We start from the raw sequence: 27,776 nt of genomic DNA, 5'->3' as shown, positions 1-27,776 counted from the left end.
GATGGCTGATGCATACTCGATTTTTGGGCGTATTAATGTGATGTATGCTAGTCTGCGTAGTTTAGCTGGAGCATGCTTAAGGTTGCGTTTGAGGAGGCCTAATGAGCGGTTAGCTGATGCCAACGTCAGGCGGATGTGATGATGCCACGTTAGATCAGACTGTAAGTGAACCCCAAGATACTTATATGAAGTTGTAAGTTCAATTATGTTGTTATTTATTACGTACGATGTTGGAATACGGTGACTGCGCCTAGTAAATGATAATAACTTCGTTTTAGCTGTATTAAGAGTCATCAACCATGTTGAACACCATGTGTTAATAGCGTTAAGATCGGTTTGAAGAACATGTTTGTCATTGTCACATGAAATTAATCGATATATTACGCAGTCATCGGCGAAAAGTCTGATGTGGGAAGACACACAGTTAGGCAAGTCATTAATATATATTAAGAAGAGTAAAGGGCCAAGAACGCTGCCCTGCGGAACACCGGAGGTTACTTTGGTAGAAGGGGAATTGCTGTTGTTAACAGATGTGTATTGTACTCTGGATGAGAGGAAATCCTTAATTAATCCATCCAAGATATATAGATAGATAGATAGATAAACTTTAATTCAAATATAGTTTTGTCTTGCCCCAATGGGGCATCGCTAATGGTCGGGGCCCCTAGTCCAGGGCTCCGCTGGCTCTTGCCATCTTCTCTGCTCTCTGGATCAGCTTGAGCTGGTCGTCGAGGGCCGAGCTGGACAGCAGTGCCTCCCATTGCTCCCTCGTGGTGTTCGTGTCATGGTGTTCTATGTTGTGTAGAGTGCACTCCCACGTAATGTGGTATAGGGTTGGTGCCCGGGGCTAGGCTGCCAGGGGTCCATCGCCGGAGAAAAATCTTTCGAGATCCTCGGCAATGGCCCTGGCCCGCTGGACGGCCCACTCCTGGTCCTCGGGAAGAGCTTTAGGTACCACGCCTTTTCCTTCCAGGCAGTGTGTTTGCACTCTGCCTGGAACTCGTTTGAACTCGTTTGCATATCTTTGGGAAAGTGCATTGGTTGACAAGTTTTAGGAAGTGTTTTCGACACATTAGAATTAAAAATTACACATTAGAATTAGAATTATCTAAATACCTGGTGCACCTTATTCTCAACCTTTTTTCTTACATCCGCTCTCTCTCTCTCTCTCTCTCTCTCTCATTTAGCATTTCAATATCTACTCTTCCCGGACTATGCACACGTCGGCATAGTTTCGCCCCAAACATCATAATCACCGGGAGTGTATACAGGTGATGCGGGCAACGCACCGCAACAACCGTGCTCCACGTTTCATAAAATAGGTCTATTAGATTCGGTTTGATTAGGTCTTGTTGTGCACATTAGAGCCTGTTCACTTTGGTGGGGTGGAATTGGAATACAATTTATTTATAGTGTCTGCTTAAGGGGGGAGCCTTGGACCGTGTGTGTGTTAATGTAGGCATATCACGTCAAGCAAATTTTTATCAGCGATGTGTGTGAGGCACTGCGCATGACTGAACATCAATCATTCTATTGTAGGCTATAGTAGAGGCATGCGCACACTGGCACCTTCTGCATAGAAATGTCAGCCATGTCTGCTCTGAATAACCATTGTTGCGAGTGACGCTCTCATCTGTCACCTCGTGTCTGTGGACCCGCCACCATGACTTCATTAACGGTAAAAAAAAAAAGTCAATGCCCCCACTTCCTGCAGTCGCAATTCAAAGCTGCGCCGTTCGAGCAGTCCCGCAACAGACACAAGCTTGAGCGTTTCGAAAACAACGTTCGTTTACATACGACAGTAACGTGCAAAAAAACATGAGCCTTTGCGCCAAGGTTATTAAACCTGCGATCGTCGTACGCGCACTGGAGAGAAAATGAAAAACAAAAACAGCACAAACGTCGAATCCCATCTCCGTGAGAACAACCGCGATCACTCTCTCTATACACTAGGTATCAGACAACGAGGCAGTTGGAATTGCGCTTCCCAAAGCGGGACCACCACGACCGGCAGCGAAAGGCGTCCTGGAATCCTTCTTCGCGCATGGCCACGTTGCACGCGGCCTCGCCGTCGGGATGGCGGCAGAAGTGGCTGCAGAAGCTCGCGTAGAACGTCTGCTGACCGGACAGCTGCTCCATCGACTTGAGCTGCGCGAACGCTTCCTCCGTGCTCCTCTGCAGGGCTTCCGTGGCGATACTGAGCGCGAACTGACGGCGCGCGGCGGCTTTCTGCTCGTCCGACCTGGCCAGGTCCCACTGGCAGCTCTCGCTCGCCGACCACCAGAAGCGCTTGGCGCTGGTGTCGTCCACGCCGCGTCCTCGGTCCACGATGGCACCGAGCACCTTTTCAGCCACCTGCGCACAGGTTTGTGCAAGTTACTCGTACATCGTCATCATCATCAGTAGCAGCAGTAGCAGCAGTAGCAGCCTTTTCTAATTCCACTGCAGGACGTAGGCTTCCCGCAGAGATCTCCAGATCCTGCGAGCGGATCATGTACCATGTGTCCCAGCTAACGTTAGCCAAGCTGTCCAACCACAAAAAACGATTTTAAAGACACGATGTCAGATACAATTATAAGGCCTATGTGTTCGGTCGTCAGAGGTCATCAGACGACCGAACACCGTAGGTCTGAAATGTTTACCTTGCACGGTGTTGCATGGAGTCCGCTAGGGGCGCTACGGTGCACAAGGGCGTTCGTTCCCGACGCGCTCTCTTTCTCTCTTTAGCCATGGATGATAACGGTCGGTGCACAAGGGCGTTCGTTCCCGACGCGCGCTCTCTCTCTCTCTTCAGCCATGGATGATAACGGTCGCTTCTGATAAAGGCGCACCCGCTACGGATGAAAAGGCGAGAGTGGCGGCTCAACTGCAATCGGAGTCGAGGACTCGCAAAGCTGCTGCAGCATGCCGACGCAGACAACAAGCGGACCCGGAGTCTAGGGCGCGGGAAGCTGCAGCAAAACGGCAACGCCGGCAAGCGCACCCGGAGCTGAGGGCTCGCGAAGCTGCAGCAGCACGGTAACGCCAGCATGCGGACCCGGAGCTGAGGGCTCGCGAAGCTCGCGCTTGAACCGAGCATCGGGGCCACCAACCTCAAGTAGAGAACGCTTCCGGCGTTTTTCCGCCGCTTCCCGCGCTCTCGCTGCCTCTGGGTCTGCTTGCCGGCGTCGGGGGATTCACGGTTAACCGAATGATCCCCCGGTGCTTCGCCCACTCATCATCATTCACTTCGTGGATATGCGGTCTTTTTTACCTTTTTTTAACACGAAAGAGTTTTATGCCGGGGTCCACCAAGACTTCACTCACGTATTTCCGTCACGGAAATACGTCATAGAACATAATACAAAGAAAGAAACCAGAAGAAAAAGTTCCACAAACATGCAAAATTTGGAAATCGAACCCACGACCTCTCGGTCCGCGACGATAGATCGCCGAGCGTTTAACCCATTGCGCCACAAACGCATTTGCAGAAAGCTACACAGACGCGCCTTATATATCTAACACTCCTCCGTGTACCCGCGCTCTTGCTCGGGGCGGTGCCGCCGCCTACGAGCAGAAAAGAGAAGTACTGCATTATGACACTAACGCGCACCGACAATTTGGCGCTGAGCCGTGCTCCCTCAAGGGCTGCAGAAGATAGCGCCAACCTTTCCCTTTCCCTCAAGAACCACTTACCACCGACAGTGAACGCTTCGGTGGTCTCAGCACTACGACGCCTCGATGCCAGCATTCGAAGGGACGCTGGCATCAAGAAGCACTACCAACGCCACTTAGGTGGCGTTCACCGTACTCAGCACAGCGGAGCGTGGCCTCCGCAATTAGCTCTGAAAATTTTTCTGAAGTTGATCGCGGAGGCTGCAATTACGACGCGCTGTACGCGCTGATTTGACTCGGTGACGATTCAGTTACGTGCTTTGTCTTGCGCGTTGTATTAGTGTGTCAGTTACGTGCTTCGTCTTTCGCGTTGTGCTAGCGTGTGCAGCGTAGTGCAGCTTCCATATGCACGACGGTTGCTCATGGTCATCGACGTTGGTAGTCGTGATGGAGGAGACGTGCCACCAGGCGTCAGCGTGGGTGCATCAACGCCTAAGGGCGCTTTAGCCACAAAACACCAATAGACATTATATATCAATGTGCAATAAACATTACACTACTTCTGTGAAGACACGTTTCACTTTCGTGTTCTATACCGATTCCTATATAAGAGGGATCAACCACATTTTTTACGCGCAGCGTACATGGCTCGCCGGTGAAATAGTCGATGTTTGAAGCCTCGCTGGGGGAAATACGAGGGAGTGCGCGGCAAAGCAATGCCACATAGAGGAAAGTCTAGGTGGCGTTCAGTGAAGCGTGGAAGGAGACAGGAGGCGAAGCGTCGCGGAGGAAGAGGGTAGGCGAAGGAGCAGGAGGCTGGCCTTCTCGGGCAGTTGCCAAGGGTTGCGTGTGCGTTATGGAGGTGCGGAGTCCGTCTCGTGATCGAGTGGCCGAGCGCCGCGGGCGAAAGACGGAACAGCAACGCAAGCGGTGGTGCAGGTCAACCGCGAGTCGACCGAGCCCGAAGTAGTCGCCAGACGCCGAGCACGAGCTGAACAAGTCCGGCAAAAGACGCGCGCTTCGCTTGTCCAGGAGACTCCCGAGGAACGTGCTAGGAGGCTTGCGACAATGCGGGCGATTAAGCCGCCATCGTCGGCTCACCGTCGCACGCTTTCACTCGCGCACACAGCGTACGGCGCGCGAGGACAATGTTATCGCCCTTGCACTTTATACGGAACTCCGCGGCGGCGACGACGGCAGAAATGCGCCTGGAGGGTCTATATAATTACTATCGCAATTATATAAGACGGGTACTCATACGAGTGCGCGTATCCCGTGTTCACGAAGTAAGATGTCACTAATCTTTCATCTTTTTTTTTAAGAGCTTGGCTTACGTTAGCTGTGACACGATATGTACCTAGGCCTGCAAAGTTCCTACAAACAGAATGGCATACAAGGGTTTTAGCGTTACTACATCGTTCGCGGTGTTGGTTTTAGAACGGGCACTCGGGCAGCCGAAGTCGAATTGTCGGCTAAGCCACCAATTGAGACGAACCTGCGTGCCAGCACTTCCAATATCATTCCAATGTTAAACGATGGGCCAATACGGAAACTCGAGTAGCGCTCGTTAGGTTTTGAGGGAATTACCTCGTGTCGCGGACATCGCAGCTCTCACTCAAGGTGGGCACAACGAACTGCTCGGGGCAGCGTAGAATTCGTCAGCGCTCGTCTACCCGAGGTGGTTTCTCATGCGAGGTAATGTACAAGCACACAGCTGCTTAACTTCGATTATTAACTAGACGTATGAAACCCGAGAATACGACATACACAGCAGGATTGATGGTCACGAGCGTTCCTTAGAGTCAGCCCCTGCTGTCGCTGTCTATATTGCTTTCGCGTTTCAAGCCATGTTTTAAAGACAAGGTCTTTCGTAACGAATTACCGCCACTTTCCCGTATCGAGTATGTGCCTAGCCTTTCTTGTGGGCCGATCCCGGAGATAGTGCAGCCTAAAAATGTGTGCCTGTATGTACTACTGGAGCCACTGATCGCCGTGATGTATCCAATATAAAGATATTAAACATGAATAAAATTGCCCGATGGCCTCAGAATTTGAACAGAGGGGCCCTCGCAAAGCAGCCCGATGTTCTAAACATTATACCACGGGCGCATGCCCCAGTAGGCGGAATGTAACATCTCTAAACGTTTCCCGCGTTCAAGCCAGCGCGTTGAGGCAAGCGCCATTGCAGTATCAGTTATATGAGCACCCTGTGCCATCTTTCACCGTCGTCGATAATTACACGTAAACATAATGATTTCTTCAGTTTCAATGCGTTTTCTGAAGAACATCGTCTCGCATTAACTGCGCGCTTTCCCTCGGCGTAAGAATTTGAACGCCAGGTGGCGAAATATGTCTACGCATGTTCATGATCCAATAGCATAGACTATATTGCACAAGATCAGCTGTATTTCACCCCTTCAGTCACGGCGTCCACGTTTGTGGACGATCTATTTTTGCCATTTCTTTGCAGGGGTATCAAGGAATAGAGCAGAAACATTAAGCTTAGAGTAAATTTAATATTCTAGTAACCTTAATTAACTTCCATTTTACTCCTGAGTGATATGTATCGTTACATAGTAACGCTTTGGTAAAGGCACTACCGTATTTACGTGACGTATGACGTGGCCCATGTCGGTGGCAACCTCGAAATACTTGTTTTTTTCTTTCTTGAAATGCTTGCCGCCAATAACAACTTTTGCATGTAACTCGAGTGGGTGATACAATCCTTTTTATCAAGAAACGTAACATGACTGAGTTTACGATAGTAAAATATTTAGTTACTCTGTAATTATGATGACTACTCATAAAATACACAAAGAGTCGTTCTACGACCTTGGAGTGCTTTCAGTGGAGTCTCGAGCACCCTGGCGTAAAATGTTTCACACGTGTATCGACTGTCGATCATAATTCGTGATTGAAAAGAGTATTCGAAGACCTCAAGTTAGACAGCTTCGCTCGCGGGAACGAATTGTAACACAGATATATGCAGACCCTGCCAGCTTGTGCCATCGTTTTCCCACACGTAGTAGCCGTGGTAGTACCTGTCGCTGTGGGGTTTCTGCAGCGAAACATCGCTCCCTCACATAAGGCCAACATGTCTCTGCGTGTTGCCAGAACAACAGCCGAGAATCTCCTGCGAAACGCTAATCGCACTGACGCAAGGAGGGCCCGCTCGCGCGCCAAGACCGCTCCGTGGTCCAGACGCAGGAGCAACGTACTTCTACGCGTGCGGCGCACGCTGCAGCTCCACGCCGGAGGCGCCCAGGTGTGACGCTGCGGGAAGAGGAGGCCGAGGCTAAGCGACAACGTCGACGTTTCGACGCTTACATCACGTTGAAGGGATAGACGGCACGAAGGTTAATTCGCTCGCTGCTGCGCCCGCGCTTCCTCACTCCAGCGTTTTGACAGCGAGTTTCCGCGGTCATCGAGGGAGATGTGTTCATGTTTGCCTGTGCGCGCGTGACACAATGCTTGTTAATTTAGTTAGCGAGCGAATGTTTACAAGTTTGTACGGCCGATAACACTACTATCCTTAGTTCGTATATTGTCTACTAGTTTGCTATCGCAATCGATGCTTCGCCTTTCGGGCGAAACTGCGGTGCGCTGTGACTCCGCCCCTATTTCACCCCTAGCTCACTCAGGAAGACGTTGTCATTCAATTGGAGGTTAAATCACCTTCCAACTATTTTATGGAGCACGAACCAGCCTGCTCGCATGTCTTGCTTTATCAGCTTCCATGACCTGGTGAAAAAAAAAACGTCGTTGACCCACCTCCAACTGTTTTCAGAAACTGCGCGGTCACCTGAAAGCCGACGCCGGCGTAGGACATGCTGACGGAACCGTGCTGATAGTACGATGGCGGGTAGAACGCCGCGATCCTGGACAGCAACGTGTTGGTCGACGACAGGTAAAGGAGGTTCTTGCTGCGCCACCGATACCTACTCGTAACGACGGGGTGTTCGTACACGCTGCGCAAGTCGACCGAACTGTCCGCATCCCGCGTGGAGAGCCAGACGTCGAAGAAGCAGGTGTAATTGTCCGGAAAGCTGGCATAAATCCAATCCAGGGGGCCGGCGTCCTGCAACTCCACCGGTAGACTGTCAGGTACAGAGGCGCTACGGACGACCTTTTCCACCGCCGTCCTCTTGCTGACGTTAGAGATGACGTCAGACTGAAGGATCCAGTCGACGAGGACTAATATCGTGCCGCGGACGACGTCGCTTACTTTGTCGACGAAATTCGAAACGACGCCCCGCTCGGCCAGGTTACGCGCGATGCGCAGCAGACCAAAGGACTCTTGTACCGCGTGGAAACAGAGCGTCCTGCTGTCGGCGTCCCGTTGCCGTTCATCCACTGGAGGCGTGAGGTGATCGAAGTCAGGGTTGACCATCCAGACGTAGGTGTACGCGAAGGTCCAGCCGATCAAGTCGAGTGCTCGCCTGGCCGGAAGACGAAAAAGAAGCGCAAACACGGAGCGAAGTAATCTTTCGTTGAAAACTAGAACAGCGGAGGACTCTGGGACAGAGTCGTCCGCGGACAAGTACTTCCTGAGAAGCGTCAGCAGGGACGTCTCGTTGACGAATGTAAGTGCAACGACCTTTTTGAGCGTGAGAAGCTCGTCCTCTCCCTTCTCGTCGCTGAACGCGTCCAGCGTCGGCCGCATGGCCGTTTCGTCCTGGTACAGCTCGCGAACGTCGTTGTCGGTCAGCGTCCCGGCGGCGTTGCTGCCCTCGTTGAGAAGAAACGCGGCGACACCCCTCACCAGGTTCGCGTAATCCACCAAGGACTCGACCCCTCTCAGCTGTCTCCTCCTCAAGAGAACCAGCGGTCCGGGTTCCCGGATCACGAGCCTCGAGGCGTTCCCGACAATCTTGGAGACTCTGAGGTCAAACCATAGGGACACCTTCCAGTTCACGGTCAGGTCAAAGAGGACTTCCAGGACGGGGGTCTTCGCGACCGCGACGCCATCGACTCCGCGGGGCCACGGTATTCCGCGCTGCCTCATGAACTCGGCGAATGCTTGGGGTTGCTTGGACGACCTCTCGAGGCACAGCTTGAACGCCCCTGCCTCCCGGAGCGAAGCGACGGCGTCGCCCGCGGACGCCTGGAGACGCGGTCCTCCCGTCACCGCGCCCGTCGGTTGGCGGGCGTCGTGTGCGAGGTCCTGGGCGTACAGTCGCATCACCTCGTCCTCCACGGCAGCGTTGTTCGGCCCCTCGGTGGCGGCGCGCGGGGACCCCTGCGATCCGCACACGTAGGCGTACAGGTTGGTGCACGGATCCGACGTGGCGTTCAGGTGACTCTTGAGGAACTCGGCGTGCAGGAGGCAGTCGTCGGTGCCGCAGGGCTCCGCGCCTTCTACGTCCAGCATGCGCTGCAGCTGACGGAAGGCGAACACGGCGATGGTGGACAGCACGATTATCGAGAGCAACACGGCGCCGTAGAAAGAAGCGCGCGACGGCGTGCGTTTGGCGAGGCTCAGACGCGGCTGCGAGCCCGATGCCCGTCGCGAGTGTGCCTGCGTCAGTGGAACGGACACGAAGAAATGACGACTCTCACCGTGTTAACTTACATTTTTCTGTGACTATATAAGTTTGCGGTTTCTCCTGCGACCCCCCCCCCCCTACTCTCGTCCCTGCTCGAAAGAAATTATAGGCATACTGAAAACTATAGGGTCATAAATTTGTCTTCGTTGATATGTCCTAAGGAAAGGCATCTTTGAGGTTACTACTGGGAGAAATATTGGTGAACGGTACAAGAACCTCTGAAAGTCCGAGGGCGTCACCCACTTTTATCACGACCGCTTACCTATTGACGCTCAAAAAGTTCATATTCATTCCCAAAGTCGTATTTACTCGATTGTAACGCGCACTCGATTTTCACGGGGAGAAATTAACGGTACAATGCCGTCGATCATAACACAAGCCCAGATTTTCGTACTTAAAGAATATTATTACACTCATCAGTTTTTATTGGTATTATTATTATTGTTAGAAAGAGAGATTATTGGCAATTGTTCTCAATCGGAAAAATAAATTTTATTTCATGTGAGCCAGTATGGAGCGGTCATCACTCAATCTCACTGTCAGCACGCCTCCTTATCGCTATCAAAAGCCCTGGAGAATCTCCTCTTTGATGCTGTCTATGACAATTCATGCCACAGAGGGAGCAGGACAGGCCATGTAGTGCGTAGGGTGGATAACCGGTGGACCATTAGAGTTACGAAATTGGTGCCAAGTGAAGGGAAGCACAGTCGAGCACGGCAGAAAACTAGTGGGGTGATGAAATTTGGAAATTAGCTGGTGGAAATTGGAATCAGCTAGCGCAAGACATGGGTAATCTGAAATCACAGGGAGAGGCCTTCGTCTTACAGTGGACATAAAAATATGCTGATTATGATTATGACACTTCAATAGGGCCGCAGCCAGTGGAGGGGCGGGGGACTGCTACGACAGTAGCCTGCCCTCTAACTATGCACCGTGTGATGACATGATCCAAGGACTTACGATCCTTGTCTATACCCAGTAATATGCCAATAATGAGCCATAGCTCCATGAGACACACACCCAACGCTCCAGCCACGCCTGATTTCCCACATTTTCAATATTCAAAAGTCGTCGCAACGCACCTCACCAGTGATCACCTGTTGAATATCTAACATTGATGCGAACCATGCACCACAAGCAATAGGCATTTTAATACGATTATTATTCTTTGAAATTAAATTCTTTGGTTTTACGTGCCAAAACCACGACGTGATTATAAGGCACGCTGCAATGGGGGACCCCAGATTAATTTTGACCAACTGGGGTTCTTTAACGTACACCTAAATCTAAGTACACGGGTGTTTTCGCATTTCGCCCCCATCGAAATGCGGCCGCCGTGGCCGCGATTCTATCCCGCGACCTCGTGCTTAGCAGCCCAACACCATAGCCACTAAGCAACCACTGTGGGTTAGTCACTAGGTATGAATAACCATCACAACATATGAAAGATATCACCAATTACACATCATTAAATAGATAGCTAACCATTAACGTCGCCATTATCTCCAAAGGATGGATGCGCCGCTCATATTTTTGGCTTACCGTGCCATTTCTTGTAATCACATATTCATTTGATTTTCCTCAAGTGTCTATTCAGCTCCTAAAATAACAAGCTTAACCTGTACGCGTCCTAGCTGTTGGTACCAATGTTGCCAAAGACGAGCCGTACATGTACAGGCCCCCAGCTTCTTTTGCTGTGCTTACCAGAGACGAGCTGCACTTGTCAACTTAGTGCTCGCCGTCCATTTGAGATTCGGGACTTGAACACTTTCTTCGGTGCTTTCGATTTATTAAAGTGAAAGCCTTACATGTCTCGTCGTTCAGTCGACCTTCAATTTCCTTGAGCGAAAACGCGCCGACGACACGAAAGGTACAATCACTATCATCATCAATGACACCCCGTAAGCAAACAAGATGGATGATTAAGCGAATTAAGATGGATGATAAAGCGAACTAAGCGGATGACTAAGCGAATTAAGTGGATGACTGAGCCCCCTCTCCCTCGCTGCCTCCCCGCTTCCCTCCCTGCTATCGCGATCGTCGTTTCCCCATGCGCGCGTTCGCGAAATACGCAGTTGCTGTCGGAGAACGCCCCCCCCCCCTCCCTCCCGCGCTGCCTCCCCGCTTCCCTCCCTGCACGCGCGAGATTCTGCCGCGATCGTCGGTTCCCCATGCGCGCGTTCGCGAAATACGCAGTTGCTGTCGGAGAACAACGTCGCCCACCTCCCTCCCTCCCTCCCATCCCCCCACAGCCTTTTCCACGACGAAAGACAGCGCGTTTCCTGTCGGATTCCCGCTCTTACGCGCGCTTTCACTCGCACATACAGCATACGGTGTGCGGCGACGATCTTATCACCATTGGACTTCACGCGGAACATCCAGCGACGGCGACGGCAGAAATGCGCCTAGAATGTCCATATAAGTCTCCCTAAGCGAGATTTTGAAAAAGTTCAATGACGAACTGACGCCACCAACTCACAGTCGAGGACTTGGCTGAATGCGGGGTGCCACTTGAGTGCTCCTGCCGGAACTCCCTGGGCTCGTCGGGCAATGCCCCGACGGGGGTCGGAGTCACCGTTTCCGGTGTCACCGTTTCCGGCGGCAACTCGAACGCCTCGTCCGCCGACTCGTCGTGGGACGCGGGGCTGCTTCGGCTCGCGCTGACACCAACCTCGCTGGTGCTCCTCTTGGGCCCGCTGGACGTCTCCTTCGGAGCGCTCGGGCGACGTGCGGCCGACGTCATTGCTTGTCTGCTTCTTCTTCTTCGTGCACGAGGAACGTGCGCGCGAGAGGCCAAGCCTGAGGATAATGGCAATGGCGATGGTGGCCATAGCGCATCCAATGGTTTTCTTACCCTATAGTCTGGGTGCTAACCGGGGGTATCATTTCGGACCGTATAATTCCACCTTGTTGAGGAATTCCACAACTTTTAGCATCTTGAGGCAATCATAGAGGAGCCAATCGTTCACTTCGCTTCATCGTTTTTGCAGCCAAATTTGCTCCGCGTCTTTGGAGACCCTCTAAAAACCCTCGGTGCATTCGAACTGCGCGTGCGTCGTCAGCGGGACCGCATGACAATGGCGGCGGCGTGAATATGACTCGCGCGTCTGTATTATTGCTGTCGCAATAAAACGTCTTCCCGCTCCGCCGGCTTCTGGGCAGCGTTTTGCCTTCCGCTGCTGGCATGAGCGTTGTCTGCACACACATTCGGCATTCTTGCTAAGCAGCTGTGTACATACGATACCGTGGTGCATACATGGGTGTGAGCAGAAAGGACAGAAAATGCCAAACTAAATACATCTAATCCATACGTTGGAATCTGGCAGACGCTGACGGTATTCCGTCGGTGCCACCTGGTTCACCATCACGGTGTATAAGCCGGCGCTCTTCACCGCGCCAGCGTTTTGACACACCTGGTATTTGCCACGGCGCACAGCAGCAGTTGACCCTATATTTTAGTTGACCCCGCAAACGCAGGAGCAGTGGGAGCCGCTGCTCTCCAGCTCCTGCCCCTGGGACCAGATCGTGTTGATTGAGAGGGACGTCGTAGCCAAGATGGCGCATGAATGCCCCTGGAGAGGCAACCACTCCTCCAAATTAAGTCATCCTTATGCTCATTGAAAATGTCTTAAAGCGTAGCTCTTAGGCACCAGTTCGGCGGCGAGCGTCGGCGTCCTCGGCGTAACCGAGCAAACGAGCCCAACGAAGGATGAAAGTGCGAACATGGAGTGCAGCGGAGGATGAAAGACGGCGATAGCGAAGGGGCGCGTGGAGCAAAGCGGAGGAGGAGAGTACATGACGAAAGCGTGAGAATAAAACCGTAGTGCCGCCTCGGCGGCGACGACCGCTACGAGATGGCGCCAGAGTAGCTCGCGTCGTCTGTTCATCGATTGCATGCGGCGAGCGCATCCAGCGATAGCAATTATGGAAACAAGGTGCTGCAGGAGCGGAGGTCTTTCTGCGGCGGCTTCTGTGAATCGCGCCCGAGCGTGAGCCACGCGCTGCCTCTAGCGATCTCCCGATTAGCGAGACAGTCGCGCCACACTTCGCTCGGTTCGCAACGTGCCGCACGAGACAGATTGTCCGCGCCTTTCAATATATCGCGAAATGAAACGATTTGCGCTCAAATTTCGCATTAGGGAATATCGTAATCGTCGGTGATCCTTTTTTTTTTCACTCTCTCGCGTGCTGCGTCGTCCTATGTCAACTCCGTGTATTGCTAGGACACAGTGCGAAAAGCTGTAGCACAACGCTATAGGCATTGCTATCACTTTGAATCCTTCGCCCTGGGGCTAAACTTGCGTTTCTTTAATGCGAAGCCCGTGGTGTGAAGCGCTCTTGTCGAATGTAAACTCTTTTTTTTTTCCTGCTGGGTATTTGACCATTTCGGGGGGGGGGGGGGGGGGGGGGTAATTCCGAAGGCAGTGCAGTTCTAATACGGCGTCTCAAAGAGTGACCTATGACTTTATTTGCAGCGCAAAGCTGTTATTAAACGCCCAGATAGCAGTCTAGCTATGGGACCCTTCAGGCCTGGTAGAGCACCGATGAACAATGTGCGATAACGTATGGATTGACAAATTCGGCTCTCGGATTCCAGGAACAGCGCACCTAGGTTCTTCCACGACTGCGCTTTGACGTCAGCGATGACGCACATTGGGCTTGTCCTGCCCTATAGCCGGAGAACCCAGCAGTAAAGCCACCAGTGATGTCACCGGTCAATCCACGGTCGAAACCATAATCAGTGAACCGTTGAGCACTGAATAATTATATCAAGTGCCTAAACTTTGTCCTAGCCTGAATGCTTGGTGGTCGGTGTAGTAGGTGTAGAGTCTAGATGGGTACTGGCACATACCCACTCTGGGGTATTGGCCAAGAATCGGGTAGTTCGATATAACCGTAAGAAATGAGAATTATAAAATAATACAAACAAAATTTGGGAATAGGTACGTATATGAAATTAACATGTAGATTATATCTAATGGTTTTAATAGAATAAATGAGTAAATGAAAGCTAAAAAAATACAGCTAATCATAGATTTTGTAAAACTATAACCGAACCTTAAGCTCTGATTTTGTAGTCTAAATCTTTCTGACCCTGCAATGAAATTCTGGATGGCATCGCAAACCTTCCTGTCGCTGTGCCCAAGGGTCGAGGCCGATCCTGGCGATCCTGGGCCGATCCTGGCGGTTATGCACAAAGGGTCCAAGGCAGTGGCACGTACCCCTGTGAACTAGCGAAGCTGAGCCTGGCCAAGTCTAGCTAAGCATGGTTGGGACTACTTAACCTTAGTCAGTCATCGATAGTCCATCGATTGCCAATCAATGGCTAATCGATAATCGACCAATAACCAGTAAATTCCGGGAAATGCTGGGGATGACTTGGTAGTGCTTAGCCTACCCCAAAAGCCAGGGCTAGCTAGGTGCCCATAAGCTCCGCTGTCTCTTTAGCATTGCCCCTCCAGTGCAAGCTACGCAAATTTTTTTACGTACAATCACTTCATAAAAGCGTTCCTCCCCCCACACTTCTCTGCTGCAGTGATATACCTTTACAACCCTTTCTTTTTGCGCTATAGCTTGCTTTGAGAAGACGCACCTAACAATCCCCTAACAATTAATCCCGCGCCGCGATCTCTCGATGCAGACGAATTTCACCGCACTATCACCATCGCCGTCGCCAGGAAAGCAAGAAAACACGGGCGCGTTCTAGCGGGCAAAGGGCTAAAAACCATGGGTCCGCCTTCTGCCAGCGTGCGCGTACCACAGGCGAAAAGAGGAAAAGGAAGACGCAGGAACGCGGCGGTTTGCGGCGAACCGTAGCGAAGCTTCGACGACGTCCGCTGCTGCCGCGAGGTCCCAAGTCGAGTAGGAGGAGCACGCCTTGATGCGAGACCGGCAGCGGGGCGAGGAGTGAGCGCCGGCATGGAGGACAAGGAGCCCCCGTACGCGCCCTTCTTCGGCATCATGGGCGCCGTGGCTGCGATCGCGTTCAGCGCCCTGGGCGCCGCGTACGGCACCGCCAAGTCCGGCACGGGCATCGCGGCCATGTCGATCATGCGGCCCGAGCTCATCATGAAGTCCATCATCCCGGTCGTCATGGCCGGCATCATCGCCATCTACGGACTCGTCGTGGCTGTGCTCATCTCCAGCGCGCTCAGCTCTGCCTACAGGTATACATGTAGCACGCGCACCGCTCTTCGCGGGTGTTGTCTTCACCTATAGAGACACGTACGTAGGTGTGGACTTGTAGAAGAAGCTTCAAGCTGGCTGCACTAATTTTTTACGCGGTAAGGATACACTGGCGATGTTAAACGCCGCATAGGCGAACGCACAGCTTCTTCGAACTTCCCAGACGCTTCGACTACGTGTGACCGAGTCCTCGCGTGACAACCCTGCCGCACAGCATAACGAGCGCTCCTATACAGGGGGAGCTGAAACTTCGCTAACGAACTTCGGTTGGGGTTTAATTGTTGGTTTACAGATAGATAAACGTTATATTGTGCTCGAAAGTGAGCAATCCTAGCAACTTTTAAGTGCTTTTCATGCACCTTTTCTTAGCCTTAATTGGCTGTGATGCACTTGGTTGACGACAGCGCAGTTACGGCATGGCTGTAGGTACGCTGCTACGTAGTGTAGCATGGGGCAGGTAGGTAACAAGGTGAGAATGGCCGGACGTCCAGACAAGACGTCGTGCAGCGTCCCATCAATCTTGTTATTTGTCTGTCCGTTCTTGCGCTACGAAGCAGCGCGTCTAGCCGAAAGTTTACAATAACTACCCACCGTCACAGAATGTGTGTGTGTGTGTGTGTGGGGGGGGGGGGGGGGGGGGTATTCTGTAAGTGTCCACGTAGTGGACATATCCATTTCGTCAGCTTCTGAAGTTCTGATTGGCTAGGCTGGCATACGCGTCAGCAGGAAACAGGCGCCTTCCATCAGCACTTCAGCAACAGACGAAATGGACATGTCCACTAGGTGGACACTTACAGAATAGCCCCCCCCCCCCCCTTGCTCAGCGGCAGTTTTTGAGTAACCAAACCGGAAAACACGTGACAAGTCACTTAAAACACCTCACTGTGCCAAAAAAATGTTTAAAAAAACGATAGCTGAGTTCATAAATGTCCTAATCGGTCATATTCGTCTAAATAATCAGTGGTTGTGCTCCCGGACGACTACCATTTTGCTCTGTTCTTGCCGACTCCGCGCTCTCAACCGTTCGTGCAGGCTGTACCAGTCCTTCCTGCACCTGGGAGCTGGGCTGAGCGTCGGTCTCAGTGGCTTGGCTGCAGGCTTCGCCATCGGCATTGTCGGGGACGCTGGTGTCCGCGGTACGGCTCAGCAACCTCGGCTCTTCGTCGGCATGATCCTGATCCTCATCTTCGCCGAGGTCTTGGGCCTGTACGGGCTCATCGTGGCGCTGATCATGTACTCACGTTAGCCGGAGGGCACTTTCACAACTCGAATAACATGCCTCGTCGACCGCCGAGCCGAAAGAACTGCTAGTCAAGAGATGGTGCGTGAGTGGCCATAAGACTTCAAGAGGGGTGCCTTTTGAACTGTTAGAAGGCACGACCCCAAAAGCTCTCGTAGAAGTGAACACCACAGACAACGGTTTTTTTTTTTTTTTTTTTTCTTTGTGGACGCTGTTAACTGCGTGCGGACTGTGAACTGACAACGAATCAGTCCAATGTGTGTTGTGACCCGAACAATGTCATCAAACTGTGGGGAGCCTCTGTCCAAAGGTGTGCTGTTCCGTGTTGTCCGACCTTGAAGTGGCTGCATGCGTGTAACGAGCGGATCAGACTGCCACAGCTTGAAGCTATAGGTAAGACGTGGGAACATTGATTGCAACAATGCAGAGTTAAGGACTGGAACAGGCTTACCGCAGCCGTTCGCATGGTATGCCCTCGCCCCTGTTAGTGTTTCTGGGCTTTTTGTTTTTGTTCTTTTTTTTGTGCTTTCTGAAGGCAAGTGTTGATAGGGATTGGTGTGATGTTGACAAGTTCCTACGTTTGTTTTCTTGTTACTTTTATTTAGGCATGTGAGAAAATAAACCACATCTTTTTTTGTTTGTGAATTGCGGGGGAACGATTGCTTTCTTCCACCATTTTTCTAGCATTTTTTTCTCGCGTGGCAATTTACATCTGAACTGTTTCGCTTCCATTGCCAGGTTTACATCATTACGGTGTGTGCAGCCAGTTGAGGTAAGATACAATGCTAAATTTGCATCATATTGTCATGTTTAATAGACAGGCGACTTCTAAAGGAGGCGGTTAAAGTAAGTCCGAGTCGTCGAAGGGGCAGCGCAGTACCGGCAAAATACCAAGGCGCTAGCTCGTGACCTAGACCGTCCTCGTCGTCTTCTGGGAGCAAGAGGCACAAGCGCATGGCATTACCCCTCCTCCCAGAAGAGCATCGACTCAATGCTAAACAAAACATTGACGGGCCGAAAGACTTGTCCCAGGACAAACGTAATGGTCCGGAAACCACGACTATTATGGTGTGCCATGTGGTTTTAATAGCACGACGTGCACAATCTCGGGCCGCGGTTGTCGGCGTCGTGCTGGCTGGGTGCCGTCCAGAAGAGTTTCATAATTGAGGTCACTCACTCGCCGAAACACTTTGTAAGGACCGAAGTACCGACTAACAATTTATTTTCGAAAGGCCTTTACAGGCGGACGGGGGTCCAAACTATAACACTTGGTCACCCGGTTGGTACTCAACTTGTCGGTGGCGGAAGTTGTAGTGTCGCGCGTCAATACACTGTTGTTTCCTTATGTTCACGCGAGCCAGTTGGCGTGCTTCCTCGGCACGCTGCCAGAAACGCTCGGTGTCTTCATCAAGATTGTCATAATTGCTACATGGTAACGTGGCTTCTAACATCGTCTGAACTTCACGACCGTAAACAAGAGAAAACGGCGTGAAGCGTGTGGTCTCTTGCGTAGCGGTGTTGTACGCACACGCGACGTGCGGCAGTACCTCGTGCCACGTCTTATACTGCATGTCTATGTACATCGACAGCATGTCGGTCATCGTTTTGTTAAGCCTTTCGGCCAAGCCGTTTGCTTGAAGGTGATAACCAGTCGTCTTTCGGTGCGTGGTGTAACTCAGTTCAAAAACTTCTTCAAGCAGCCTTGCCGTAAACGCCACTCCTCGATCTATGATGACACAGGATGGGGCGCCATGATGTAGTACGATGTTCTGTACGAAAAACTGTGCAACCTCAGAAGCTGTACGTGCCTTTAGAAAGAGCCTTTGTTTCAGCATAGCGGGTTGAATAGTCTGTGGCGATGATTATCCGCTTGTTTCCCCAAGTAGACAACGGAAACTGGCCCAGGAGGTCCATGCCGACTTGATCAAAGGGCCCTCGAGGCGGCTCGATAGGATTCAGCAATCCCGCAGGCTTCACATTCGGCGACTTTCGGCGCTGGCATTCACGGCAGGCTTGGACGTATCGTTTAACACAAGTGGCGAGTTTCGGCCAGTAGTACGATTTCCGTACCCTAGCAAGGGTTCGAGTGAAACGCAAGTGGCCAGACGCAGGCTCGTCGTGGCATGCGAACAGGATTTCGTCACGAAGCTCTGCTGGTACGACAAAAAGTAGGTTTTGTTGCTGGCAGCAGAATTCGTCTTGTATATAGGACGTCGTGTCCTAAACAAAACGACGACAGTCCACGAGCAATTTGCGGGGGCAGAGATAAGTTGCGGCATTATAGGTGTTCAATTATAGGTCGCGATTCACAGTCTTCTCACTGCCGTGTCGATAGGTCTGCCACGGTTATGGCGCCGAGAAAAGCGCTGTTGTCTTCGATGTGTTGATCGGCAGGTTCAACAGGTGCGCGCGACAATGTGTCGGCATCGTCGTGTGTGCGGCCTGACTTGTACACGATGGTCATATCGTATTGCTGCAGGCGCAGGCTCCACCGTGCCAGTCATCCAGAAGGATCTCTCAGGTTTGCCAGCCAGCACAAGGAGTGATGATCCGTCACGACCTTGAATGGGCGGCCATAGAGGTAAGGTCGAAACTTGGCAAGTGCCCATACGACGGCAAGACACTCTTTCTCCGTGGTAGTGTAATTGGACTCAGGTCGTGATAGGGTGCGACTGGAGTAAGCTATGACCCTTTCGCCGTTCTGCTGCCGCTGTACGAGCACCTCACCCAGACCGACGTTACTGGCGTCAGTATGAATTTCTGTATCGGCGTCCTCGTCGAAATGCCCAAGAACAGGGGGCGATGCCAGGCGGTGTCGAAGCTCGGCGAAAGCTGCTTCTTGTTCAGAGCTCCAGATGAACGGCGTGTCGTCTCTAGTGAGACGAGTAAGTGGTTCGGCAATTTTAGAAAAATTGCGTATAAAGCGCTGGTAGTGTGCGCACAGTCCCAGGAAGCGTCGAACGCATTTCTTGGTGGTCGGAGTCGGAAAAGCAGCTACAGCGGCAGTTTTCTCGGGATCGGGACAGACGCCTTCCGCGCTTACATGTCCAAGGAACTTCAGTTCTCCATAACCGAAGTGACATTTCTGAGGCTTTAACGTGAGGTTAGCCGATCGGATTGCCTCGATCACTTGCCGCAGTCGCTTAAGATGTCCGGAAAAGCTGCCGGAAAATGCGACCACATCATCAAGGTAGACGAGACAGGTTTGCCATTTTAGGTCAGCGAGCACCGTGTCCATCATCCGTTAGAAAGTTGCGGAACAGAGCACGGCCCGAACGGAAGTACTCTTCATTCTGTAGCATTTGCGGTGCCGCAAGCGCCCTCAGACCGAGTGCAGATTACGGTGAACAAAGGCGCTTTTCAACATCGCCACTCGTCAAAAGCAGTTTTGCATGTCTATTAGGCCGCGCATACTCCTTGGCACACTATCTCGGACCCAGCAACTGCCACCAGGCGTCGCCCTGCAGAGCAAAGCCGGCCGCTCGCGCGCTCTACACAGCAGCGGACGGCACTGTATACGCAATTACTCCGCAGGATAAAACTAATGCGTGAATTGGATTCGCCGGTTTTGCATCAAAACGCATTGCGCCTCTCTGGCCTGTGGAGCGCTTCTAACCCTCCACACACGCAGGCCACGCGCGTGCCATGGATGGCAGGACTACCTGCACCACGACGGCGCCACCAGTGACGGCGCCTCGGGGCCCGTATAATTGCTATCGCAACAAGACTCGGCGCAGCGTTCACGAAACAGATATCATTGTTCACGATGAGCCGAACAGCACAAATCGACGCTAAACAGCATGACATCGGGCGGCAGGAGTAGGCGAGGCCCCAAAATTAAAGCCACTGCATGACGTCTTCCGCTCGGAAGAGCGTCCGATCAAGGGGCTTTACCGAAAATAACGTCCCCGTACGTGCATGCTGGCATGGGACTGGAGTGTTCGCTCTAGGGAGCCTACATGCAAGCGCTGTTTAGTTCTCTCGCACGTGCGTTCATGATGCGAGTCCATGCACGCGCGAGAGAGCGAGGACCACGTGACAAGTTCTTTGGCCGCATTCCGTTCTTACAAAAGGTTCTTCAAGAAGAAGAAGGCCTTTGCTCGCCACCCCCGTCTACATTTTTCGTGCATCGTCATCGTGAGGCCGGGCTCACGGTATGCTGCCGCCGTGCGGAAACGCAGCAGTAAACGTCGTTGACGAGAAGCTCCCGCGCACGCACCGCCATATTGAAGAACAAGCGTCCAGCTCGACGCCTCACTGGTAGGTAAAGTTTTGGTCTCGTTTAACGCGCCCTTGGTGTTCTTAGGTATTCTATCTACCCTGTCACCCGGTGCCGAGTAGCGGGCTAGAGCGTTCAAGCTCAGGTCGAGCCTTCTACGTTTACTGTAAAGGAAATCTCCTATCTCTCTCTCTCTCTCTCTCTCTATATATATATATATATATATATATATATATATATCTCGGACAGTTGTTTTTTTCATCCATTTTCATTTCCATTAATTTATCATTTCTTTAATTCAATTAGTAAGTACAAGTAATTGTACTATGTTTTCCTATGATTTCCTTGGTGTCATTGTTTGTTGGCTTCTTATGATATGATTATATATATATATATATATATATATATATATATATTGATTGATTGATTTACTAAGCGAGCGAGTTCCTACGCTCAGTTTCTCACACTTCATCTTCACATATCCAGCCCAACTCGCACTCAAACTTATGCCCACTCTATCGCCCACGTATTAAGAATAAGTGAATCGGCGTACTCTAGGATCACTCAGCCGACGCGCGGATGACGGACTATGGGCCAACAGCACACAAATGTACGAAGCTCAATTATTCTTGACTGTCCACGGAGTAGGGGAAGAACTATACCGACAATACGTCTTTGCTACAAGCTGTTACTAAGAGAGAACATCTATACCTTCCGAGCCTTGTGCGTGGCAAGAACAAATCAACCGCAACAAAGCACACCCGCGAGCGATTAGGCAGAAGAATCAGATAGTGACCTCGACAGGGAATAGTATTTAGTCAGAAACATGGCAATCCGCTGCTTCAAAGTTTTTGCCAAGTAAAGAAGGAAGAGCAAAATACACTGATCCTGATTTAATCCAGGAGCGAAAAGTATGCACCGCTTGGAATACATTTCTAGCCCCGCTTTTAGTACAAGCACCGTATACGCTGCTCGCACGAGCTCCGAAAGCGCTTAGGTGTTCTCTGAAGCTGTGGCCAAAGCTTCGTGTCGTCCAACCAGTCACCGTCGACGATACCCGCCGAAAGAAAACACACCGGCTTCGTGCACATGCATTGTAAACGCGGACGGAGGCGACGGAGGCATCTGAGGCAGTCCATGGAGGCGTCCCCACGTAATTAAACATGGCGGCGTTCGTAGGACCACCGTGAAAAGGGTCTATAGAGCTACTGTATACGGCTCGCCAAGTGTGGTCCTGTTCTGCCGTCTGAGGCTCCTTCCTAATTGGAAATGCGGCATCACTCCCGCTGTATAGCTAGACGTTTATATCCCCTTCAGCCAGGAATTATAATCGACTGTCGATAAATGTATGAAATTTACATAATTTTATGCCAAGGTGCTGCAGACTCCAATAAGAGCAAGTCAAGGTGGTAGAATGAATCTTTCTGCATTTTATGATGAGCCACCATAATTACAGAGTGATTAAGTATCTACTCTGCACTCAGTAATGATACGCTCCTTCGTAAAAAAGAATTGCGTCACTAGCGTGAATTACTTGCACAAGTTAATTATTGGTTGCAAGCTATTAACTAGAAAGAAAAAGAAAATATTTCGCAATCGCTACAGAAACGTCACACGGCACACCTCCTGTCAAACGCTGTAGTGCCTTCTCCAAAGCGATCTTCGGTGGCGATAGATCTCCCTCAGAAATAAAAGGAAGGTATTTGAGGCAACCAGAACGTTCAACTTATACCCTAACCTTCATTTTTTGTGATCTATTCGTTGCCACAACTGCAAACTGCAAAGAAATGGGAAAAGTAAGTCGCGTACACAAATGTGCACACCGTGACTGAAGGGGATATTTATTCACTTCCCCTTAGCCCATTCCTCGAAACAGGCCAATGAGTCATCAACAAGTGAATAAACATATATATTCTTTAGATCGTTGCTCGCCTATTTGTTTCTCTCTCTCTCTCTCCCAAACTGTGCCCGTGGCCTCTTCTATCCTATTAGATGGCGGCAGGCTTGATAAGAGAAATTAGGAGAGAGAGAGAAACAAAGAAAGGCAGGGAGGTTGGGGATGAAGTATTAAAAGAAAAGTATTTTTGTTTGTTTAACAGGGCCGGTATTGGCGTGCCAAAGTTGCATAATTCACCGTGAATGTAAGGGCACTCTAACAGCGGGGCTGCAAAGCGTGCGTCCCGCGTCGCCGAGTTAGAGGAAGAAGAAGAAGCGGGAACCGCCTGGCCGGTTTCGAGATCGCGGCCCGCAGTGCCTCTTTTAACTATCTGCCCCCGCGTCCCGCAGGCCCTGTAAGCCGAAGGTATACACTCCACGGGAAGGCTTGCCAAAGCACCGTCGACATGGCCGCCAACGTCCCGGAAGGTGCCGTCGTGACCGCCCTGGTGGCTCTGTCGGACGAGGACCAGCGCGAGCCCCTGTACGCGCCCATCTTCGGCATCATGGGCGCCGTGTCCGCCATGGCTCTGTGCGCCCTGGGCGCCGCGTACGGCACGGCCAAGGCCGGCTCCGGCATCGCCGCCATGTCGGTGATGAAGCCCCAGGTAAGAGGAATACATACACCAAACGAGATGATCGCGATGACGATCGACAGGTCTTCCCTAATGACATCCCCTTTGAAACGGGGCTTTGTGTCTTTGCAGATTGATCGTTGAGAAAAAGGCGATTCGTATAATAACGCCACGCACAAGAGCGTCTGAAGTCACGTGAATGATGATGAGACAGAACCATGCATTGCCCATTACTCCCATGCATGGTATCTAAACTAGTATGTCATAGCGCCGGAATTCCCTCAAGTATATTGTTTTATCAGGACAGTCTGTGGGGGTCTACAGCATAGAGTTTCTAACGAAATTTGCTGTAGAGGGAACTCTGGGGAGTTCCGGAGTCCCCGCCCCTTATGTTTGGTGGGAATCGTCCAAACCGTCCCGTCCGTCCGTCCCCCTCCCTCCTTTGACCTTTGGCACTGGCTACCATGGGTATGGATAGCAAATGCAGCAACATTTATCGATGGTTCACCAAGACTGATTTGTGCGAAGCTATATTATTATCGCATACAACAAAATGATCTTGGAAGTGATTGCATTTGTTCAAAATAAAGAAAGGGGCGGTCGACAGATGGAGATGGAGACTCTGATTTGCACACTGTTATATAAAAGTTACAAACAGGGAAAGTGGCCAGCCTTTCTGGAGCACCTTATAGAGCACTGCACAGGTTCGGGCGTACCCCAAAGCCCGGGCCGCGCTGGGTAAGGCAGTTTTTTCACGGGCTCGGACACACCATATGCTTTTTGACCCGGGCCCGGGCCGGGCTCGGACTTTCTGGTGGTGTGCATGTAACGTGCAGCGAGTTCTCCTCACGTGTCTCGACTCTGAAAAACATGTCTTTTTCGGTCTCGGGACGGTTTCGAGCCGGCCACGGGCCGGGCTCGGGCCTAAGGTAAAGGGGTGGCGGGCCGGGCGGGCAACGTATATTATTTCCGGGACCGGGCCGGGACCGGGTCTCACCGTAAAACTATTGGTCGGGCTCAGGTGGGGGCCCGAGCTGAAAAACTCGGCCCGTGCAGTGCTCTAGTATGGTGAATATGCATGCAGTACGTGGACTTGTCATGCATGTATTTTCTGACGTTCTTGCGGCATTATTTGCTACGCTTTGTTGTACAATAGAGAAATGGGGGCGGGAGCGCACTGCACGTTTGTTTTGTCAGCGCAATATTTTTTTTTCTTTTATTGCGCGCCATTTATATATGTATATGCCAAGACCAAACCATGCGTCACAAGAAATTAAGTATACCGGCATGTTTGGAAGGGGAACGGGATCCGCCAGAGGATCTAATCATGCTCTCATTGTCGAGTTCTTTCTCTGTCTCTCCCGTCCATATGGCAATGAAAGGGAGGCGTCCACACGCGGACGCAAGTAGAACGAAAATATTTATTACAAAACAATGGCGCTGTCGAAGTAGGCATGAAACCGCTTAAAAAGACGTATTCTCTCCATTTGTCGCAAGACGTCTTCTTGACGTTTACAAAAATGCGTTTCCTGGGCGTCCTGAGTACTTGTAGACATTGGAGCCAATTCTGGCTGATCATAAACGTCTTCAAACCGACTTGTATTCACTTGGGCTTGTGTTGTCCTTGTCGCGTTCCTTCTCGTGTCCGTGTTTACACGCCTGTCTTTCACATTAACACGGATACCTACATCGATTATCTTGTTCAACTTTCAGCCGTTCTAAGTCTATCCGATCCCGTTCCGGCTGAAAATGCTGTAGCTGTTTTCTGTCCATGAAAAATTGTAGGAAGCTGTCTCTCGCATGTCCGATAAAAGTCTCCGCCGTTCCTATACTTCCGATTCCTGTCTTTCACAATAACACGGACGCCTGTACCGATTAAATTGTTCAACTTTCACTCATTCTGTCTCTCCTCAAAGCCTCTCTGGTGGAAAGTGAACGCCATCGTCGTTTCTATACTTTGACCTTTCCCACGCAGCTGATCATGAAGTCGCTGATACCCGTGGTCATGGCTGGCATCATCGCCATCTACGGCCTGGTGGTGGCCGTGCTCGTGTCCAGCGGCCTGAGCGCCCACTACAAGCTGTACACCTCCTTCATGCACCTGGGCGCCGGCCTGAGCGTCGGCGTGAGCGGCATGGCGGCCGGGTTCGCCATAGGCAACGTGGGCGACGCCTGCGTGCGAGGCTGCGCCCAGCAGCCGCGCCTGTTCGTCGGCATGGTGCTCATACTCATCTTCGCCGAGGTGCTCGGGCTGTACGGCCTCATCGTGGCGCTCATCATGTTCTCACGGTGAAACAATAAAACGAGACTCGCAATTACTGTAAGTGGCGCAAAAAAACGCTCGGCAATATGATGAGCAAGACCACGGACACACAAATGCGCCCACTATATGCCAACTAAAATTTTATTGCAGGTATACACGTACACCCTGTTAAGCATGAACCGTGGTCACGTGATTATTAATTCGAAAGCATTATAAGGCTCATGATGCGGAAAATCTGGCGTTCGCGTGAGCACACGATGATCCAAAGAGACTACGAACGTCCTCGACCTTTGGTGGGAGTCGAACCCACGACCTCTGATATTAAGACAAAGATAATTAAAGCACGGGTAATTAAGATAGGGTTAATTAAGGCACTTGAACCCACGACCTTTGGTGGGAGTCGAACGCTCTGCGCATACCTTCTGACGAACGCCGTTGGTCACGTCACGTCACGTCGTGGCGCTTCTGCTGACGGGGCCGCTATAGAGTCACGTGACTCCGCCAGTGGCGCCACCGGACGTCGCAGCGCTTGGGCTGACGTGGCCGCAATGCTTTCTCATTCATCCACGTAGGGATAACTAAGTGCTCCTTGAATTGTTTTCCCTCGTGCAAACATTGCGTTAACACCACCAGAAGAATAAGGCAAGATAACCAACAGAAAGAACCACGACTGAGATAGTTTCATAAATTTAAGGCTTTAGAACAAACTCACATTCGTTCTTAGTGGTACAGGCAAAGCACTCGCGCAGGAATCAGACGTGCATTTTACGTGGAATGCTTCGGCAACTTCTCTCGTGAACTTATTCACAATTATACGCATCTAAACCAACTTGGCCCGTTCTCTATCACATTAACGGGACTCGCCACGTCCAGCTGTGCGCCTGACGAATTAGGCTTCAAGGAACGTGGGGAATATAAATGAGATACGCCGTTTCAAGGTAGCACATGCAAGAGAGGCCGTAAGGGAAGGTCTACAGATTAATTACGACGACTTGGGGTTCCCTAAAATTGCCGCGCGACTGGCACCTCGAGGCACTTGAGCTTCTTTCACGCTCGGAAGAACACTTATGTAGCACGTATTGAACGACAGAAAGCTGTATCGGGGAGTTTTTCATGTTGCTCTAATTTTCTCGTGTACACTTTTCGTCTAATTATAATATTTGAGAAGTTGATTCATTATTAGGACTAATTATGTAATTAGGCGGAATGTAAAAAATAATTCGAGTACCTCCAAGCGACGCCAAACAACATTACCTTGGTTCTGTCCAGCTACGTGGCATTCGCGTGTTCTTAAAGTTTGGTGCAAGTTACGTGGGACACCCTGTATAGTGCAAGTGACGGTGATCTTCTCCGGACCATCGTCAGCTGCCCTTCGCTCCTTGAAAAGGCAGGACGTGTGTTCTGTGAGCTCCTGGACACTTTGCAATGTGGTGAACATGGTTTAAATCATGGATCCAGGACCTCAAGGAGGTGCAACGTAATGCTAATGCACTTCTCTCGAATTTACCCTTAAATTGCCAATTATTTTTCTGTTACAGCGACACACGTAAACAAGCTTCCTGTCGCCTCTTTACTACGTAAACTACTTATGGCACTGGCATGTGACAACGGTGAGTGACGTGGCCGCAGGTGCCAGTTACTACGAAGGGCTGCGCGCGCGACCTCGATTGTTGTACGACAATTAGAGAGGCAAAAAAGAAAGAAAAGAAAATGCTGACTCTCCCATAATCGAGAGTAGATGTAAGAATGAAATGGCTACCGGCAAGGCAGGTTGGTTGGAGATGATGCTGGTGTAGTGCACGTTCGCAACGGCACACCCCTCCACACCACACCGCACCTCGCCATATTGTGCACTGGTCCATATGGACGCAATCGTTTCCTGTCACAGACAGAACCTCATTGCAAGTCTTGTCTCGGTCAAACAGCCATCCGCGGCGCGCCGGATGCTGCCGGCCTGGTCACGCAGCGTGGCGCCATCTCTCGAAGGAGCCGGCGCAAAACCCGCGCCGCGGAACTCACGGACCGCTGGCGTTGAAAAGAGCACAGGCAACCCTGTCCTAGCGCCAAAAAATGACAAACAAGTGTATGGTGCCCTGTATTTGCCTTTTGAACGTCGCTATTGGAAATGACAAATAAAACTTCAGCGTACTAGAAGTTATACAGCTTCTGTGATATTGCAAACAAACAATAGGAAGAACTCGGATGCAATATTTTTTGT

General features: G+C 51.2%; 2 protein-coding genes across 2 annotated transcripts; both read left to right on the top strand.

The window, feature by feature from the left end:
• The first annotated feature begins 14,900 nt into the window (after positions 1-14,900).
• On the top strand, positions 14,901-17,204 carry LOC119453276 (V-type proton ATPase 16 kDa proteolipid subunit c). Its single transcript, XM_037715303.2, has 2 exons — positions 14,901-15,307; positions 16,359-17,204. Exons 1-2 carry the CDS (start codon positions 15,060-15,062, stop codon positions 16,570-16,572), a joined length of 462 nt encoding a protein of 153 aa, XP_037571231.1. The 5' UTR covers positions 14,901-15,059; the 3' UTR covers positions 16,573-17,204.
• Positions 17,205-20,777: 3,573 nt separating this feature from the next.
• Positions 20,778-25,599, top strand: LOC119453275 (V-type proton ATPase 16 kDa proteolipid subunit c). The gene is made up of 3 exons (XM_037715301.2): positions 20,778-20,826; positions 23,072-23,328; positions 25,271-25,599. The coding sequence occupies exons 2-3, from the start codon at positions 23,128-23,130 to the stop codon at positions 25,586-25,588; spliced, it is 519 nt and encodes a 172-aa protein (XP_037571229.1). The 5' UTR covers positions 20,778-20,826; positions 23,072-23,127; the 3' UTR covers positions 25,589-25,599.
• The last annotated feature ends 2,177 nt before the right edge of the window (positions 25,600-27,776 follow it).

This window comes from Dermacentor silvarum, chromosome 5, assembly GCF_013339745.2.
Source record: "Dermacentor silvarum isolate Dsil-2018 chromosome 5, BIME_Dsil_1.4, whole genome shotgun sequence".
In the NCBI taxonomy this organism is placed as follows: domain Eukaryota; kingdom Metazoa; phylum Arthropoda; class Arachnida; order Ixodida; family Ixodidae; genus Dermacentor; species Dermacentor silvarum.
The sequence above is the reverse complement of the archived record's forward strand: the minus strand, read 5'-3'. Positions and strand labels throughout refer to the sequence as shown.

What these genes read in the sequence shown, in the direction of transcription:
- LOC119453276 (XM_037715303.2), top strand. Translation starts at nt 15,060, where the DNA reads ATGGAGGACAAGGAGCCCCCGTACGCGCCCTTCTTCGGCATCATGGGC. An exon ending in GCGCTCAGCTCTGCCTACAG is followed by an intron (nt 15,308 to 16,358) that starts GTATACATGTAG and finishes CCGTTCGTGCAG; the next exon opens with GCTGTACCAGTCCTTCCTGC.
- LOC119453275 (XM_037715301.2), top strand. Translation starts at nt 23,128, where the DNA reads ATGGCCGCCAACGTCCCGGAAGGTGCCGTCGTGACCGCCCTGGTGGCT. An exon ending in TGTCGGTGATGAAGCCCCAG is followed by an intron (nt 23,329 to 25,270) that starts GTAAGAGGAATA and finishes TTTCCCACGCAG; the next exon opens with CTGATCATGAAGTCGCTGAT.